The 19105-nt window shown below is 47.7% G+C and overlaps 1 protein-coding gene across 6 annotated transcripts in view; it reads right to left on the bottom strand.

Moving 5' to 3' along the window:
- Osbpl10 (oxysterol binding protein like 10) overlaps positions 1-19105 on the bottom strand; it is a 244449-nt gene that overhangs the window by 140461 nt on the left and 84883 nt on the right. For all 6 annotated transcript variants that reach the window (XM_021172670.2, XM_029482011.1, XM_029482014.1 and 3 more), the window contains exon 3: positions 17683-17762. In XM_021172670.2, coding sequence (XP_021028329.1) covers positions 17683-17762 — 80 coding nt within the window. The remainder of the gene's footprint in view (positions 1-17682; positions 17763-19105) is intronic.

Raw genomic sequence — 19105 nt, 5'->3', positions numbered from 1 at the left:
CACACACACACACTCACACACAACACACACACACACAACACACACACACACAACACACACACACACACACACACACACACACACACCACTGACATGAAAAAAAAAATTTAAGACCTATTCTGAGGAAAATACTTAAAAGTAATAAATCACAAATATAAAAATATAATCCAGAGCAGGGAGGGGGCAGCACCGAGCTTCAAGCACTATAAAAAGCAACGTGAAATCCCTCCTCATGCAGATTAAAGTAAGTAGGAGACAGAACACCCCCCTATCACACGAGAGCTCAGAGGTCGGCAGCAGCGCCCACGGGGATTGCTCCAGCACCTTCCGCAGGTATTGCTGGCAATTATACCATGTGTCACGATTTATAATTAATGCTCTTAATGCTATGGAACCCATCGCTGACTAATCTCTCTGAAAATACCAATTGACTTGCCAGGAAATGTCTCTGTGACACGCACAAGGGAAAATTCTCCACCCACTTAACAGGGTAGGAAACTGAGATAGCTGAAGAGGAGAAATAGCTTAAACCAGCAGTGAGCTGGGGTGACAGACACAGGCCACCACTCGCAGCTGACAGATCCTCACAATTCAAGGCTAGCCTGGTCTATACAGTGAGTTGGCCTTGACTATAAACTGGGATCCGGGGTTGGGGGACGGGGTGAGGACAGGATGCAACACGGACCAGCAGCTGGAATGAAAGCAAGCCTGAGGACGCCATCTTGTGGTGTGAAATGGTAAGGCTACTGAGACCCCACATGCTTTACAGACAAGTTCAAGGCCAATAAAGAAGGGGAGGTGGGAAGACGTCACCTTTTTCTTTTTTCTTTTTTTTGATAGGTCTCACTATACAGCCATGGCTAACCTGGAATCCGCTATGTAAACTGGTAACTTGAGGTAATCCCGCTGTCTCTGCAGCCTGGCACCAAGAACGAGGCATGCACCACCACTTCTGGCTCATTCACACATCCTGACTTCCAAACTTGACCTCCCCCACTGGCGTGTTATATCTACATGTTACACCACAGGGGTCACCCAAGCGCTAACCCCACAGCACGGGCTTCAAAACAGAAAAATCAAGGCAGCTGTCCAAAGTCTGCATAGAGAAAAAAATAAAAAAATTAATAAAGGAAAAGATAAAAAGTTATTTTTTTCTCAATTAAAATGTCAGCTCTCTAATAATATCCTTTTGTATTTCAAACACCAAAATCGAAAGAGGCACTTTCTTCAGGCAAAGTCCATAAGTCCTAAGGTACAAAGGTTTCTTCCTCAGCCAGACAGTGCAGGTAAGTTTAAGGTCAATGCCTCCTTAGCCCCACTCCCCAGGAGAGTCCCAACCTCAACAGTTACCTTAGGAGAGGACCACGGGCCAGAGAACCCGCAAGAGCTTCTGTCTGCATCTGACCTCAGAGGGATGAGGCAGGAGGAGGCCCGGCTGTTGGTTCTCACCACGGCAGAGTGGGTACAACCCATGAGGAGAGCCAGAAGGCCCAGAAGTCAATGCCCTGTCTGGGCAGGCACCAGGGGCCCAGGCTCACAGACCTCTCTCTGTGTGTGCCTTCTCCACAGCGCCGATGCGAAACAGAGTATAGAGTAGATAAAAACCCAGCAACAATGCAAGACATACATATGGCTCCTCTCAGATGGACGCAGAAGAGACTCTGGCTGCAAACTCCAGAGTCTGCTAGCAGCCGGATGGAGCAGGACCGCCACAAGAAAGCGCCAAGCCTCGAATTAGAACCTCTGGCAACCTTTATCTGCATCCCTCCCGGGCACATGATGGATAGACTGTCACGCTTCTGGCAAAGAGAGCGGGGCTTTTCCCAAGAGCAGAATCTCAAGTACACAACAGCCCCCCCCCCCCAGGTTGCTTCCCTGGTATGCGCTGAAATGCCATTTCCCAGCAGCTGAGAGTTGGGGTGGGGGTGGAGTGGAAGGAAGCACAGGCAAATGGCTCCGGGTCTCACTTCTGCCCAAGCCAGGGGAACATCTTACCACTCTGAGGCTCAGTCCCTTTGCCTATAGACCTGCCAAACAGGGCTGTGGCCTGGATGGCTCTCCCTGCCTGGGAGTTCTCAGCAGGCTTGTTTGTGGTCATGTCTGGTTAGGGGTAGAGGTATATGCTACCACCATCTAGTGGGTACTAGCTAGAGATGCTGCTGAATGCCTCACCAGGCTCAGGAGAGTCCATCCCCTCTAGACAAGAGCATCCATGCCGAAGTGTCGATACCACCAGGGAGAAACCCTGATGAGGAGCAAGAACGCTTGTGAAAAGAGCTGAGAGTGAACCACCATTCCCTACAGAAGAACATGTTCTGGGCTTCTTGCACATGCTACCTCCATTCAATAAGAGTTTCTCCTGGCTTAGGGCTGGGGAGGTAGCTCAGTAAAGTGCTCGCCACTCAAACATGAGGACTCAGACGCCATTGCCAGCACCAGGTACAAAGTAGAGGACACCGGCACTTGCTTGTAAACCCAGACAGGAGGACCCTGGGGACTCGATGTCCAGCAGCATAGCCTACCCATGAGCCCCAGGTCCCCATGAAGATTGTGCCTCAAAAACTAAGGATAACACCCCAGGGGCAGGGGGTTAACCTCTGGTCTACACACTCTCACACACGCATGCACACGTGCACACATGTGCACATACACACACACACACACGAACCACTTTCCTTGTTTTATTTGGTTGGTTGCTATTTTAATCAATATATGATTAGACTAAGAATAAAAAGCTTCCATGCTGACAGCTGTAAAGGGCAGAGTACCAGAAGGAGTGTGTGCACACACAGTAGGCAACTTATGAATGCCTACAGTGTGATGTAGGAGAGAAAGAGCTTTATCACAAGATTTACACAGATATGTCCAGTAACGGGTAACGGGTAATGAGAATAGAAGTTGCCACAGAGGTAAACTGCCAGAGATGAGAAGGAAATATATCCCAAATAGTGGGTCAGCAGGCAACAGCAGCTTCTGCCAGGCGCTGAGCTTGCCTCAGAATGACGAGTCAGAAGAAAGATCCGGAGGCTGATGCCAAGCCAGTAATGGGACTCAGGGTTCCTTCTAAACGCCTCTATAGCTGCAACCAAAACTCGGCTCCTGATAACCTAAGAGGGCTTTTGGAGGGGTGGCTGTCCAGAGATCTGCCAGCAAGCTGATACTTGTAGGTCGATATTTGTGGGAGAGGAACGAACTTATCAAATTAGCAAAGCAGGCAGCCTAGTGCTGGGAGCCAGTGCGTGGAACGGACCCTCCATGAATCCATAGCATCCTTTTCCAGCCTGGGCCCAGCGGGACTCTTACCAAAAGAGGGGCGTTGAGAAAAAGAAGGGCAAATTGCCCCCAACAAGGCAGGGGCTGAGACCACGCCCTGAACATCTACAAGCACATGCACAGAGTGGGCTTCAAGAAGTGTGCCCCTCTGAGAGATCAGGAAATCCACCATGAGGGAGATGGGGGTGGGGTGGGGCACCTGCTGTGCTCACTGAGACCACGCTCAGCCAGGACGTCTGGAACAAAGGAGCAAAGAAGTGTCTCTCATTATGTCTCATAACACTCATCAAATAAGACTCAGACGGTGGCAACTGACATCCTGGTCACCGTGTACAAAATCTACAGCCTAGGGCTGGGTGGGGGTGTAGCTCGGTCAAGTGTGTGCCTAGCCTGCACAATGTCCTGGCGTCACGTAGAAACCAGGGATGGCAGCACAGGCCCGTAATGCCAGCACTCAGGCCGCAGAGGCAGAAAGATCTAGAATTCAAGGTCATTCTCAGCTACGCAGAGAGTTTGAGGCTAGCCTGGGCTATCTGAGACCCTGTCTCAAACAAAACCAAACAAAATCTATAGTCAATATTAATGAGAATCCAAATGTCGAAGTGATGAAAGAACCAAAACAAACAGAGCTACTGATCTCTCTTCCTCAGGACACAACTCAGATGGGGAAGGACAGACGGACTGGCGTGGGTCTTACAGATCTGGCTCTGGGATTACAAACTCAATACTCTATTAACTTTACCCACGCCTTCCTTTGCTTGTGTGACTTACAAGAGATGTATTATTTACAAAACTGCTTCCTCCCTTTCTGGGCTCAGAAAGGTCAGTTTCCTTCTGCATCCCAGGAGGCAGACTGCACTCTAACTGGAGGTCACCCCAACTTCTGCCCATCTGGGGCCTCTGTTTACACACTCATGGGGAGCCTCGTCTACCCTGCTTTGATGGATCAGGGACCTGTATTTAAAACATAGACCCTGAGATGGAGCGAAGGCTCAGTGAGTACTTACTGCTCCTCAATAGGACCCAAGTTCAATTCCCAGCACACACATCTAGTGGCTCAGAATCACCTGTAACTCCTGCTCCAGGGCATCCAGCAGCCTCTGCCAGCAGTTCACTCATGTATATAATCACCAACACACACACACACACACACACACACTAAAGTCTATACCAAAGACCCCTTCTGCCCGCAGTGCACTCATGTATATAATGGCCCCCCAACACACACACACACACACACACACTAAAGTCTATACCAAAGACCCCCTCTGCCAGCAGTGCACTCATGTATATAACTGCCCCCCCAACACACACACACACACACACACACACACACACACACACACACACACTAAAGTCTATACCAAAGACTCCAGTCATGACATCAGAATTCTACCTTCACTCTCTTATAGAAAGTACAGGGTCTGTAGAGAGATGACCCAGTGATTAGACACTGGCGTTCTTCCAGAGGACCCAAGTTTGCTTCCCAGCACCCACGTGGCAGCTCACCATCTGTAACCCTGAGTCCCTGGGATCTAATACCAATACTCAGTCTAAGCTCTTCTGAGCACACAATCGGCACCATAGATTAGTCTGAAATCAAACGCATGCAGAATCTGGGTGCTTCTGGCCGCACTCACTGGGAGCTACAGTAGCAGCTCTCCACGCCGTAGTTCTGAATGCACAGTGTGAGTGTTCCCACTGTTCACACCATCATGCCACGTAAGGCCAGGGAGAGCCACCTGAAACCCCTGGACTCAGACTTGAGAGTACTAAGATTGTGTAGCAGGTATGCTTTGATCATGGTGGTTTTACTGAAACACTGTAGCAAGTTTTCTGAGCTTACAAAACCATAATGGTGTAAGCCACCACGGTGGCCCATGCTTTTTGATCCCAGTACTCAAGAGGTAGAGGCAGGCAGATCTCTGGGAAATTCAAGACCTTCCTGGGCTATATAGCAAGTCCCAGGGCATCTAAGGCTATATAATGAGACACTGTCCTAAAAATAGATAGATAGATAGATAGATAGATAGATAGATAGATAGATAGATAGATAGATAGATAGGAGAATACACTACCATAATAGCTTAATTATGGAAAACTAAGACTTCCAGTAGTTTCCTGACAGTCATTCTTGGCCTGTAAGTATCACTGTGTCTGTGGATTGTACAGTGTTGCAGTGTTTGAGCTTAAAAATTACTATTTGACTTGCTGGTTTCCATTTCATTTAAAAAAAAATCATTAAATGAATTTGAGCTTAGGACTAGGACAGAACACCCAATAATTCCCGAAATGGCTCCAGATATGCTTCTGCCATACATACACTTCTGCAGAGTGATATCCTCAGTATTGAGGACTATAAAATAATAAAAAAAAAAAATCAATCAACTCTGGAAACGATGAATCTGCAGTTTCAAATAGTCAGCCGAGTATAAATGATTTATGTGAACATGTATATCCATTTCATTAGTGCTGAGACGACGTGGCTAAGTGCTCAGCCCTAAGTGACTCGCTCGTCACCTTGTCCAGCTCAGAGAAGATGGTGGCTGTACTGGCTGGTTTTGTGTGTCAACTTGACACAGGCTGAAGTTATCACAGAGAAAGGAGCTTCAGTTGAGGAAATGCCTCCATGAGATCCAACCCTAAGGCATTTTCTCAATTAGTGATCAAGGGGGAAAGGCCCCTTGTGGGTGGAACCATCTCTGGGCTGGTAATCTTGGTTCTATAAGAGAGCAGGCTGAGCAAGCCAAAGCAAGCAAGCCAGTAAAGAACATCCCTCCATGGCCTCTGCATCAGCTCTTGCTTCCTGACCTGCTTGAGTTCCAGTCCTGACTTCGTTGGTGATGAACAGCAGTGTGGAAGTGTAAGCTGAATAAACCCTTTCCTCCCCAACTTGCTTCTTGGTCATGATGTTTGTGCAGGAATAGAAACCCTGACTAAGACAGTGGGAGACAGGGTGGAAAGATTCTGAGAGACAGCAGATGGGAAGGAGGGCTGTACTCACAAACTCACAATGGCCATGCATGAGAAAAGACCAGCACAAGACGGAGCCTGTCTACATTCCAGCAAAGATGGAGCAGAAGCCCACATCCTCCCGGGAGGAAACCACTGGTAGTTGAGGGCATTGTGGACAGACAGTTATGTTCTTCCATGTTGTAGCCGAGGTAACTTGTCCGTGCTTCAGCAAATAACGCCCCGACTGTGTGCACACAGGCAACCTGAGGAGACTCAGTGAGTCACAAAAAAGTCAGGGTTTCTGAGTTTTTCTTTTTGAGACTTGGATTCTGTTTATGTGTTTGTTTATTCCGTGGAAACGTGTGTGGGTGTGGGTGTGGGTGTAGGCTAAGGACAATTTTCTGGAGTCGGTTCTCTGCTTTCACAATGTAAGCCCTGGGCATTGCCCTCAGGTCGTCGGGCTTGGCGGCAAGTTCCTTTACCCACTAAGCTATTCCACCCACCTACACGCACAAGAGTTAAGACTTCAGGAGAGGGTGATGTTGAAGGAGAGCTTTGGTGGGAGAGCTAGGGGATGAGGAAGGATACAGGGAAGCATAAACGACCAAAACACATTTTGCATATACATGAAAATGCCAAAAAAACTTGAATTAAATAACTGCTTAAGAATACACTTTTCATGATTTATTATTAGTATGTTTGGCTTGCATACCTGTTGGGTTATAAGTGGAAGAAAGCGGAAGAGGCCTAGCCTAGCTACACCATGGCACACAATCATATCTGCAGAAGGCTGCACACAGGCCAACCTTCTTCAAACCTCCCGACGTAACAACAGAGACCAGACAACCCCTCTGGACAGCTGACCCCGACTTTTCATCCACAGTGAAGTTGCGCACAGAAAACGTCTTGAGACTGCTTGTTGTTAACCTCCGTGCCCTCCCCACACCCAAACCCATCAACAGAAACACCGGCAACAGAAAACAGAAACTCGACATTTTGTGCAAGAACAAAGCTCACACAGCTGGGCAGTAAAGTAACCAAACTGAGCCAACCATACCATTGTGGGGTTTGCTTAACCAAGGGGTGAAGATCAAGGCAGGGTCTCACTACGTTGACCAGGCTGACCTCCAACTGGTGGTGATTCTCCTGCCTCAACGTCTCTCCTCTGGGATTACAGGCTGTACCACCATACCTGGACAATATATAATAGATATTAATCTAAATCTCTCATTGACTAAGACCATGCTCCTGGCAGCATTAGGCAAGATGGCCAGCCCAAGGTTATAGTTATGCTTGAGAAGGTCTGTGAAATTGTTGCACTTTATAAAGATAATAATAATAATAATAATCCCCAAACTATATTGTTTCAACAAAAGCTGTTCTTAAATTGTGTTTTATTTACCTAATTCAATGGTACATTTAGGAGGGCGACTCACATTCACTTGTAAATACTGACAAGGCAATTGAGACTGAAAATTCCAGAGGAAAAATGGCATCAGGCTTAACAGACAAGGAATGCTACTGCCTGATAAGAGTGTCAGGAAGACAGAGTGGAGAGAAGAGTAAATGCCAGCCACATTGATCCATTGCTGCACACCGGGAGTTCAACAAGCGCTCACACTTACCCAGGGCTCCCTTCAGTTCCTCAGCCTGGGCCTTTACACGCCAAGGTCTCTGTGCAGTGTGTAAAGCAGAGTTCGTAACTACTCAAGGTGGTGTGTTAGGCTGTGAGGGATGAGCGGATGTGAAGACAGACGCGAGAGGTTAGAGAAATGGCTCAGTCAGTACAGTGCTCACTGCACAGGCACGGAGGTCCGAATCTCCAGCCTTAGCACCACTGAGCAAGGACAACAGCAACAGACAGACAGACGTGGATGGAAGTAGGGGGTCCATGAGGCCTCACCCCTGCACAAAGAAGGACAGGCAACTGAGGAGTGCTGTGAGCAGAAGCAGCCTTCTTCAGGGAGGAACCCACCATGGGAGTATACACTATCACACGGCCAGCCCAGAAAACATGTGGGAGTATACACTATCACACGGCCAGCCCAGAAAACATGTGGGAGTATACACTATCACACGGCCAGCCCACAAAACATGTGGGAGTATACACTATCACACGGCCAGCCCACAAAACATGTGGGAGTATACACTATCACACAGCCAGCCCAGAAAACATGTGGGAGTATACACTATCACACGGCCAGCCCAGAAAACATGTGGGAGTATACACTATCACATGGCCGGCCCAGAAAACATGCGCAAAAGTGATGCTACACAGACTGAGCAGCGTGTGCGTGCATGTATTCCTGCGTGCATGCGTGCGCCTGTGTGTGTGCACGTATGTAAAACAATTCATGAAAAAGAGCACGTGTGTGTGTGTGTGTGTGTGTGTGTGTGCGCGCGTGCATGAATGTGTAAAACAATTCATGAGAAAGAGGACATGAATTTTAAAGTGAGCAAGAAGTGATAAATGTGAGGGTTTAGGGGAAGAGAGGGAAGGGGAAAATGATATAACTATATAAGAAAAAAAAATAAAAACAAACAAACCTACTAGGTGTGTTGGGAGGGGAGGCACCTGGAACCCCAGGACTGGAAGGGAGGAACAGGAAGGATTACCGAGCTCTCTGGCCAGCTGTTCTTGTTGAATCCGTGAGCTGCAGCTTCAGTGAGAGACTCTGACTCAGAAACCGAGGCAAAGGAACTAGAGGTCATCCGAGGGTCAAGGTGCCTGCTGCTAAGTCTCCTGGTCTGAGTTAGACCCTTGGGGCCACAAGGTATAAGGAGACAGTCAACTCCCAAAGGCCACCCTCGGACCTATGCACACACACACAGTCCCAACGTAAGTAAATGCAATTTTACATATAAGGCATCTGGCCATGGAAAAGATCCGGAAACAGGGGCCTGAGAGGCTGGCTCCTCTAAATGCCAGCTACCCCATTAGCCCAGGGGCCCGGCAGAGGCAGCATCCACACGGCTGAGGTTAATTCAAGTAACGGAGAGAGAGAAAGCAGTATGTCCCCAAAGGCCATTAAACTTTAAACACTTCCAGCCATATCAAGTAGAATCAGACCAGAGGGACAAGAATAGAAGCCACACAGGAATTTGGCAAGAAGTCAGGGATTATCAAATATCCAGGATATCCGAATGTGAAGACTTCAAACGGTGACCATAACGAGAAACATGTCGGTGGCCATCATGGGTGGAGTCTCTCTGTGTGGACACAGAGACTCGCTTGACTGATCTATGCAAATTTTGTTGATACTCCACATGCAGAAGAGAGCCCAGCACTTGGCCAATCACTGTGGCTCTAATTTTTTTGTTTGCCTGCAGGAATGATCACATGCATGCAGTGCCCTTGGATGCCAGCAGGGAGCACCAGATCCTCCCGGACTGGAGTTACTGGCAGTTGTGGGCTGCCATGTGGGTGCTGGGAATTGAGCCTAGGTCCTCTTTAAGAGCAATTAATAGTCTTAACTGTTGAGCCCTCTCTTTAGTCCCCCTTACCCACCCACCACAGTTCTAAAACGGGGTCTCATGTATCCCAGCAGCTAAAATTATATAGCTGAGAATAACCTAGTTCCATCTCTAGACTGCTGCGGTTATGGGCATGCCTACCACACTCAGTTTATGGGGTACTAGGAACTGGGTCAAGGCTCCCTGCATGCTTACCCAGCACTCTGCCCACTGAGCTGCATCCCAGCTCCTGGTTCCACGTTTCTTACATCTTTGCAAATTTAAATTTTTTAATCACTCAAATAGCTACACCTTTAAATATAGAATTTACTAAATAATACACAGTGTGAAAATTTTAGACAGTCAAAGGGTTTGTTTAAATATCTCAAGTTCAACCCCAAATCCCCAAACGCCCCTCAGCCTTTCCCATTAGCCCTTTGGACAGTTTCCAGAGTGTGTGCACAACCAGTGCATTCATGATCATATGTGTGCATCATATGTGTGCATCTGCGTATGTTTTATTCACTGCTTCCACAATGGTCCACCTTCCCTATCCACAGCTTTTAACACTTTCACCAGTTTCAGAAATTTTTCTTGTTCTACTTTTTTTTTTAAGGTTATCTTCTGTTTTAGGGACGCAGTTGTCTTCTAGAAACATCCCATTGGCTCTTGCTCTTCTTCCTCTCTCGCTCTTGCCTTTCCCTTCATGCTCCCACCCCTCTCCCCATTCCCTCCCCCCCTCACAAGCTCATGGTGAGCCTCTACTCCTCTCTCTCTCTCTACTACTCTCTTAACTCCCCTCCACATGCCCTGAATAAACTCTATTCTAAACTAAAAAACAACAAGAAAGAAGGAAAGAAAGAGAGAGAGAGAGAGAGAGAGAGAAAGAAAGAAAGAAAGAAAGAAAGAAAGAAAGAAAGAAAGAAAGAAAGAAAGAAAGAAAGAAAGGAAAGGAAGGAAGCTCCCGTTTGCAGGCTGTGCACTTCCGGGCTTGAGCAGAGCACTAGCTTCTGCTTACACTGAAGAGATAGTCTGACCTGGACAACTTAAAGGAGAAAGAATTTCCTCTGGCTCACAGTGGAAGAGAAGGCAAGGCCATGCACGAGAAAAGACCAGCACAAGACGGAGCCTGTCTACATTCAAGAGCTTGAAGCAACTGCTCACGTTGCACACTCATGTCGCACACACAGTCAGAGAGGGACGCTTGAAGCAACTGCTCACGTTGCACACTCATGTTGCACACACAGTCAGAGAGGGACGCATGCTGCTACTTAGCTCTTCTTTTCCACTTAGCTAGGGAATGGTGCCACCCACAGTGGGCGTGTCTTCCCATCTCAGTTAACACATCAATATTGCCCCCACAGTCATGCCCAGAGTTCCTAAGTGATTCTAGATGCTGCCAAGTTAATAATTAATGCTAATCCTCACAATCAGTCAGGGATTGCTTGTTTTCCTGGGCTATTGTCTCACAGGATCCAACCAACCTCTATCCTGTCAGCTCAGTGCCCCTCATGGAATCTAACTCAGAGCCTGGTTCTGTACTCAGAATGTGACAGCCTGACAGACACAGTCCCATGTGATCCTCACTACCCATAATCCCGTGCTCCCATGGATGACTTTTCCTCTTTCAGTGGAACCCAGCCCTGGTGGGTACTAGCCAGTGCTATTCTCCCCTGATTCTACAGCGCTTGTCTTTAATCCCACAACCCCTCAGAGGGTGAGATCGGAGGCGTTTACCGCCACAGACGAGACGAACACTACCAAAGTAGTTTGAGTTTGGTTTCGTTCTTTGTCCTAAAGGTTTGAAGTTTTGGGAGGGTTGTTGTTGTTGCTGCTGCTGTTGTGATAGGAAAGATTAAACCTTCGTCTTGAGGATACTATGGCAAGTGTTTTATCACTGGATGCTACTGAAACTTTCCGAGGCATGGAGGAATGTTAACATTTAGGCAGCTTATCAAACTTTGTGAAGAACTGTCATTACAGTCGGGTTACCCTGTAACCCATCTTAGGTAGGACCTCACTCAACAGCTCAAGCCGCCCATCAGCAAATGTTCACCCAGACGGGCATGTTTGTGCAACAGGAAGAAACGGTGTATGGGCTGTGGGGAGGGGTACAGTGAATACAGCATTTACCTTACAAGCACGAGGACCTGAGGCCTAGCCAGCCAGATCTGCATAGAAAGCCGGGCGTGGTGGCTCACTCGCACAGTCCCGGTGACTGCAAGATGAAAGACAGAGCCACATCTCTAGAAGCTTGCTGGGTAACGCTGAACCCTAGCCTATTCCATGAACTTCCAAGCTAAGGAGAGACCGTGTCTCAAACAAAAAATCGAAAGCACTTGAGGAAGGATACCAGAGATCTCCCTCTGTCGTGCACTCCTGGGAACTGCACGTCCCCTCCCCCTTACCTACCCCAAAGAGGAAGAACTGATATCTGTGATGTGTCTGACGTCACAAGGCTAACATCACCATAGAGTTAAGGTCATTACGGTGCCCAGTGTGCTGGACTCAGAACTGAGGCTAAGGCACATTAGTGCACCCATAGCCGTGGAGATGACAGGCTAGTTAGGGAGGGAGTGGCCCAGACACAGCCAAAACCTAGCTGCACGCCCTGCTCCTCATACCGGTACTCCATAAATGGCTCTCACATGTTTAAAAAAAAAAGCTGAAAACTTAAAATGTCAGCTCACAGAGGCTGAGAAAACACTTGTAAGTCCACAATGTGACAAAGGTCATGAAATCCCTGGACAACATACAGTTTCAATAAACATGCTTTGAAAGAAGATGTATGGATGGCTAATTAGCATATAGGAAGACACTGAGAGAGAGAGAGAGAGAGAGAGAGAGAGAGAGAGCAGGTACTTTGTACTCACCCCATTGCTGCCTGACAAGGTGTGGAGCTGAAGAGGTAGGTCAGAGGTTACGACCACTGACTGCTCTCTCCAGAGGTTGATACTCAGCCCCACATGGCAGCTCACAACCATCTGCTACTCCATACACAACGCCAGTACGTGAGAGGTCATGTCACAGGTAAGTTAGCTCTCTTCCTGTCACATGGGCAAGGTAACTACAGGGGGAAGACAGCCAAGATCTTAAAGCCACAGCCCTAGAGAGCACCAGAGCTCCTAGGAGGGAGGAAGAGGGAAGAAGGAAGACAAGAAGGGAGGGAGGGAATGAGGGAAAGAAGGAAGGAGAGAAGGAGGGAGGAGAAAGGTCCATTTCACTTTTTTAAAAGAAATCCACACAGGCGTTATATAGTTCAAGAGATTAAATAGACACTGGGTGTCTTAGTTAGGGTTTTACTTCTGTGAACAGACACCATGTCCAAGGCAAGTCTTACAAGGACAACATTTAATCGGGGCTGGCTTACAGGTTCTGCGGTTCAACCCATTATCATCAAGGTGGGAGCATGGCAGCATCCAGGCAGGCATGGTGCAGGAGGAGCTGAGAAGTCTACCTCTTGTTCTGAAGACAGCTAGGACAAGAGTCTTAAAGCCCATGCCCACAGTGACATGCTTCCTCCAACAAGGCCACACCTCCAAAGAGTGCCACTTTCTGGGCCAAGCATCTTCAAACCACGACACTGGGAAATTCCTGGCTTAGACACCATTAGGAGCACAGATACTTGAGCCAGCTCTGTCCAGCAGAGCTCTCTATGATCACGGAGCTGTTGTCCACCAGCACTGCCTAATACACAGTCAGCAGCAGTCCAGTGTGGCCACCGAGCACTCGAAAGTGGCTCAGTGTGTGTATGTGCTATACACACACATTCTCTTCCAAGTGTGTGTGTGTGTGTGTGCTGTATGCACACACCTGTGTGTAGGTACCCATGCTTTGCGCACACACACAGGGGCCAGAGGACAGCACCAGCAGCTTCCTGTCACCATCTACTTATCCCTTTGAGGCAGGGCCTCTCACTGAACTTGGACCTTCTTTGTATTTTCCTTTTCAGCTAGCTGCTCGTCAGAAAGCCGCAGTGGTTAATCCTCGTGCCTGGTTACTCATGGCTTAACCCTACTCCTGAAAGAAACCAGAGAATCTATCCAGAAACCGAATTCTCCCCCACAGTCTGAATCCTCCCTTCACGCTGGGGATGTGTTAAGTATGCAAATATCCAAGGTTTATTCTCCACCCCACGTCCTGTTCCCAAAACAAAATATAGATAAACTGGCAATTTAAACACAGCCATAAACTATAAACTCACTACAAGAAAACAAATGCTTTCAGAATTTTGGCAGAAGAGAAACCCTAAACACAATGCAAAACCTAGACCCAAACATGGAAATTTTTATAAACATGACCATAAAAAATTTAAATGTTCCACTTAGCCAAAAATTGCTCAAGCTCAACAGCAGCTGGGCATGGAGAGGCTTGCATGTAATCACAGCGCTGGGTGGAGAGGCGAGCCTCGAACCCCACACGTCAGAAGGCTGGAGCACAACTGTGAGCCCAAGGTCAGCCTGGGTTACACAGGGAGAACTTGTCTCAAAACCACAATAAAAATTCAATATGTAAATACCCTACTAGGAGAAAATATCTAACAGTAGAAATAACTGTCAAGGGCTGGTGAGATGGCTCAGCAGGTAAGAGCACTGACTGCTCTTCTGAAGGTCCTGAGTTCAAATCCCAGCAACCACACACAACCACCTGTAATAATATCTGATGCCCTCGTCTGGTGCGTCTGAAGACAACTACCGTGTACTTATTTATAATAATAAATAAATCTTTGGGCTAGAGTGAGTAGGGACTAAGCAAGTGGGGTTGACTGGAGTGAGCAGAGATCCTAAATTCAATACACAAAAACCACACAAAGGCTCACAACCATCTGTACAGCTACAGTGTACTCAGATACATAAAATAAATAAATATATCTTTAAAAAAATAACAGTTAAAATTTTCTTCATAAACAAAGAGCAATTGCAAATCAAGAAAGAAACTGTCCTTGACAGAGAACATTATGAAGTAACAGCTTACATACAAAGCAGGGTGTGGCTCTGTGGTAGAAGACTGAGCATGGACAAGGACGGAAGTTCAAACTGACATGTGTTCTATGTGCGTTTGAAGGCGTACCGAGCCGTAGGCATGACTGGTGAAATGTCTGTGTGCCCATTCTGACCTGTGACATCCAACACTAAATGTCTGTCACTATTAAGGTTTTCCAGGGGAAAAAAGCAAACTGTTGCACACTAAAGTCATGGGCGTGTATGTTAGAGCAACTTTGTATCGTTGTGTAGGTTAGAGCAACTTTGTATAGTTGTGTATGTTAGAGCAACTTTGTATAGTTGTGTAGGCACAAGGACTGGGTGTCTGTGTCTGTGTCATTGGCCCCTATGAGCAGAGGTCACAGGAGAACCTTGGAGTCCTGCTCTGTCACTCTCAGCCTCAATCCATTGAGTCAGGGTCTCTCAGTCAACCTAAAGATGGGCTGGCTTAGATATCCGAGCCCCAGAGATCCTGTTGCCTCTGCCCTCCATGGCACTGGGGTTATGGGCACCTGCGTGGCTTTTCTTCTAGTCGGGGCTGGGATCTGAACTCAGGTCCCCGTGTGCTCTGAACCACTCAGTCCTCTCTCCAACTCATACAGCGACCTTTTTTTTAGAAGGCCACTTAGCAATGTAAAAATTTGGAGGACAGCCAGCAACAGTGGCACATGCCTATAACTCCTGTAATCAGGAATTCGAGGCTAGCCTGGGCTACTTGAGTCTGTCTCCAAAAATCTAAAAAAAAAAAAAAAAAAAGAAAAAAAATGGAAGGAAGGAAAGAAAAAACAATTCAGATAACTTAACAAGGCAGTGATAGCCATCTTCTGAGCCCCACTCAGCACCCTAAAAAGATTAAAGCTGTGCCCTGTGTCAGATATGGAGAGATCTCAAAAATGTATTCATAAGGGAAGAAAGGGGTACAGACAAATACATACACACCAACCAATGCACAGCAGTTCTTTCCTGAATTTACCAGGGCAGCCACAAGAACAACCCACTAGGAGCAGCAGCATCTCCAGCCAGCACATCTGCAGTGGCTTGAGACTGAACCTTTTAATCTTGTATTCTATTTCATGAAAATAAAACAGTGGACCAGGGTGTGGCTCAGGCAGTAAAGGGGTCACCCAGCATGTACAAGGCCCTGAGCTCAGTCCCCAGCACCATATAAACTGGTCACGGAAGCAGCCAGACTCTTGCGATCCCAGAACTCGAGAGACCTGTCATGAGTCCAAGGCTAGCCTAGGCTACACAGTGGAGACATGCTTGGAAGTCAAAGGTCATCCTTGGCTTAATAGTAAATGGGACTCATTTTCAACAAAAAGGAGAGAAAGAGGAGGAGGAAGAGGAGGAGGAGGAGGAAGTGGAGGAAGAAGAGGAGGAGGAAGAGGAGGAGGAGGAGGAAGAGGAGTTACACACAGGGGAAAACAAACTGGCTTGTCCAGGCATTTCTAAAATATTGAGGAAGTGGCCAGAAACTCCCTCTCTAGTTCCTGGAAAAGAGTCAGGGGGGGAATGACTTTTGAAGAAGGGACTTGCCTACGGCTCATCCCGCATCAGCTAAGGCCAGGCCAGCAGGGGACGGGGGAAGGGGGGCAGCAAGGCAAGTAAGGGCGATTGTTCAAAGCAAGCAAGGGTTTTCCTTCCAAAAGTATATAAACTCATTGGAAGACATTAATTTCACCTGTGCTTAGAGGTAGAGTAGGGTATCACGATAACTCTGGCAGCTCTAACCTACAAGCTACCGCTCAGGAGCCTGAGGCCAAAGATCTGCCAAGAGCCCAAGGCTCACCTGGGTGACACAGGGTGACTCCTAGTCCCCATATCAGAAGTGGAAGAGGATGAGGGTACAGAGAGACCTAAACGACTAAGGCACATCTTGGCACCATGAGTGAGAGGCAAACAGGTTATAGCAGATGGAAGGGCTGGAAGCGTGGAGCCTGGGACGAGAGGTGCAGCTCAGGGGTAAAGCACTTGCCTAGCAAGTACAAGGCCTTGGGTTTGATCCCTGGCACAACAACAGGAGAATACAAGTTTGAGGTGCAGCCAGCCCCTTTCTATCAGATATACAGAACGGACAAATGCAGCCATGGGATGCTGTAACTAAGTCTGAACCAATGAGAAAGCCCTGTTCAGGTGTTCAGTTTAACGAACATGCAGCGCTCCGCATGAAGGCATCTGGCAGGGGAGCCTGCGTTTTATCTAGACTCCAAAGTAAGTCATGAAAGCACTCACCCAACCCCCCCCCCCCATCACATCACATCAAACACGCACTCTCCCAAGATGCTGAGACCAAATAAGTCATCCGCGCCAAACTCCCTGGGAACGGTTTCCATGCTCAGAATGCAGGAGCTCCCTGCAAGGACACAATCAATGTCAGGCCGTGGCCCCTACACAGTCCAGTCTTCCTGAACTGTACCTCAGGGTGCTCCACAGCGAAGTCTCCCACTCAAGCTTCTCTTTGGGCCTATTTGCAGCAGTCTACACTGACAGGAGTTCCTACCTAAAGCCTACAGACCTGCTCTCTGGACATCTGCGCCCCTCTGCCTCCTATCATAGGACAAGCTGTTTCTCTGGCTTTGAACTGCATGCAGCAAGAAAAAGACACATTCTGCTACCGCCTTCAAAATAAGTTAGGGGATGGGGAGATGGCTGTGTGGATAAAGGGCTTGCTACACAGGCGTGAGGATCCGAGTTCGGATCCCCAATGTCCATGTAAAATTCCAGCACTGTGACACTCGCCTGTAACCCCAACAACTAGGAGGATGGAGACAGGAATGTCCCTGGGGCTCATTGGCCAGCTGATGAGATCAGGTTCACTGAAGGATCCTGTCTCAAAAAATAAGACACTCAACACTGACCTCTGTCTTCGGAGTGCACATATGCATGCCTGCACAAACACACAATTATGATACAAATCTTGTCACCCCACATCCCTGAGATAAATGGGTGGCTGGGCTCCAGTCACCAGGTGATTCAGGAGGCTCCCTCCTCCTCCTCCTCCTCCTCCTCGCTTACCTACCTTGGAACTCATCTCCATGTGGTATTTGGCGCACGCTCGAAGCTGAGTCACCCACAACTGCTTCTCCTTCGAGTCAGCAGCTAAAATAGAGAAGAGGGAGAGAGGAAAGCTTGCGGATTGTTCGGATTGTTCACAAACACAACAACTGATTTGGTCGCCCACCTATGGGGGATGGAGACCCAGAGAGGGAGAGGGAGGACGGAGAGGGGGAGAAGAAACACAAACACAGACATTCTCTAACAGCCCAACAGAACAAACAAACAAAAAACCCACAAAGGACACTCAGACATCACACCCTAAAAATGTCTTCCAAAATGCCAGTTACAGTAACTAATGATTAGGCCTTTTTAAAAAAAAAAAAAACCTCCTCTGGAAAAGTTACTTTGTCACTTAATAAGGCAGCAGGGACAGCACTGGCACTGTTTTTAAACGCTTCTGTACCTCCTGTGGCTAATGAAAGGTTCCAGGTACAGTCTTCCAGTGTCCTTTGTTAAACAGAAGCGCTCTCAGAGATTTGCTTAAGGTCCTCAGACTTCTCCCAGAGACAGAAGGCTGGATGTGGCGTTAATGACATTAGTAAGAAGTCTTGCTGGGCATGGAGGCACACGCCTGAGATCCTAGCTCAGGAGGCTGATCTGGAGTCCGAGGCCAACAAGGCTTAAGGAATGGAGTTCCATGCCAATGTGGCTGGAGCCCAGAGTGAGACCTTACCTTTGTAAAAAAAAAAAAAAAAGGCTGGAAAAGGGTATTTCGAGGGAGAATGGTACAGTGGGTAAGGCACTTGATGTACAAGCGGGAGGTCCTGGGTTCAGATCCTACACACACATGTAAAAAGCCAGGCATTGTGTCACATCCCTAGAGCTCTAGCTGGGACGCTGAGACAGGAGGATGCCTGGGGCTTGCTGGACATAATACTGACAGAAAACTAATGGTACAAAAGGGAATTCTGCACAAATATTTATTCCCATGGAAAATTAGACCTGTTTACAAAGGTGAATCCAGTGTCCTTTGCCAAAACTCAGCTTCAGCCTGAGCTTTCAAGTAAAGTGGTGCAGAGTTTGGGCTGGAGAGAGCACTCAGCGCTTCACAGCATTGGCTGCTCCTACTGAGGGCCCAGCGTGGGTTTCCAGCGCCCACACGGTGGCTCACAGATGTCTGTGCCAAGGGATCCAGCATGCTCTTCTGACCTTCTGACACATCATGTACAGACACACAGGCAAGCAAATGCCAGCCAGAGCCAGCGCCAGCGCCAGGGAAATGAGAGACTAGACTATCTGGCGTCAGGACACAGAGAGGCCATAACATGCAAAAAACTATCCTGACATTTTTGAAGCTGATAAAGTTCAGCTAAACTTATGAATACCCCATGCAAAATTTAACAATAATTTCAGACTCACTATTAAATTTCTCTAAAAAAAAAAAA

Source organism: Mus caroli, chromosome 9 (genome assembly GCF_900094665.2).
Source record: "Mus caroli chromosome 9, CAROLI_EIJ_v1.1, whole genome shotgun sequence".
Lineage (NCBI taxonomy): Eukaryota > Metazoa > Chordata > Mammalia > Rodentia > Muridae > Mus > Mus caroli.
This window is presented reverse-complemented; position numbering and strand designations above follow the sequence as displayed.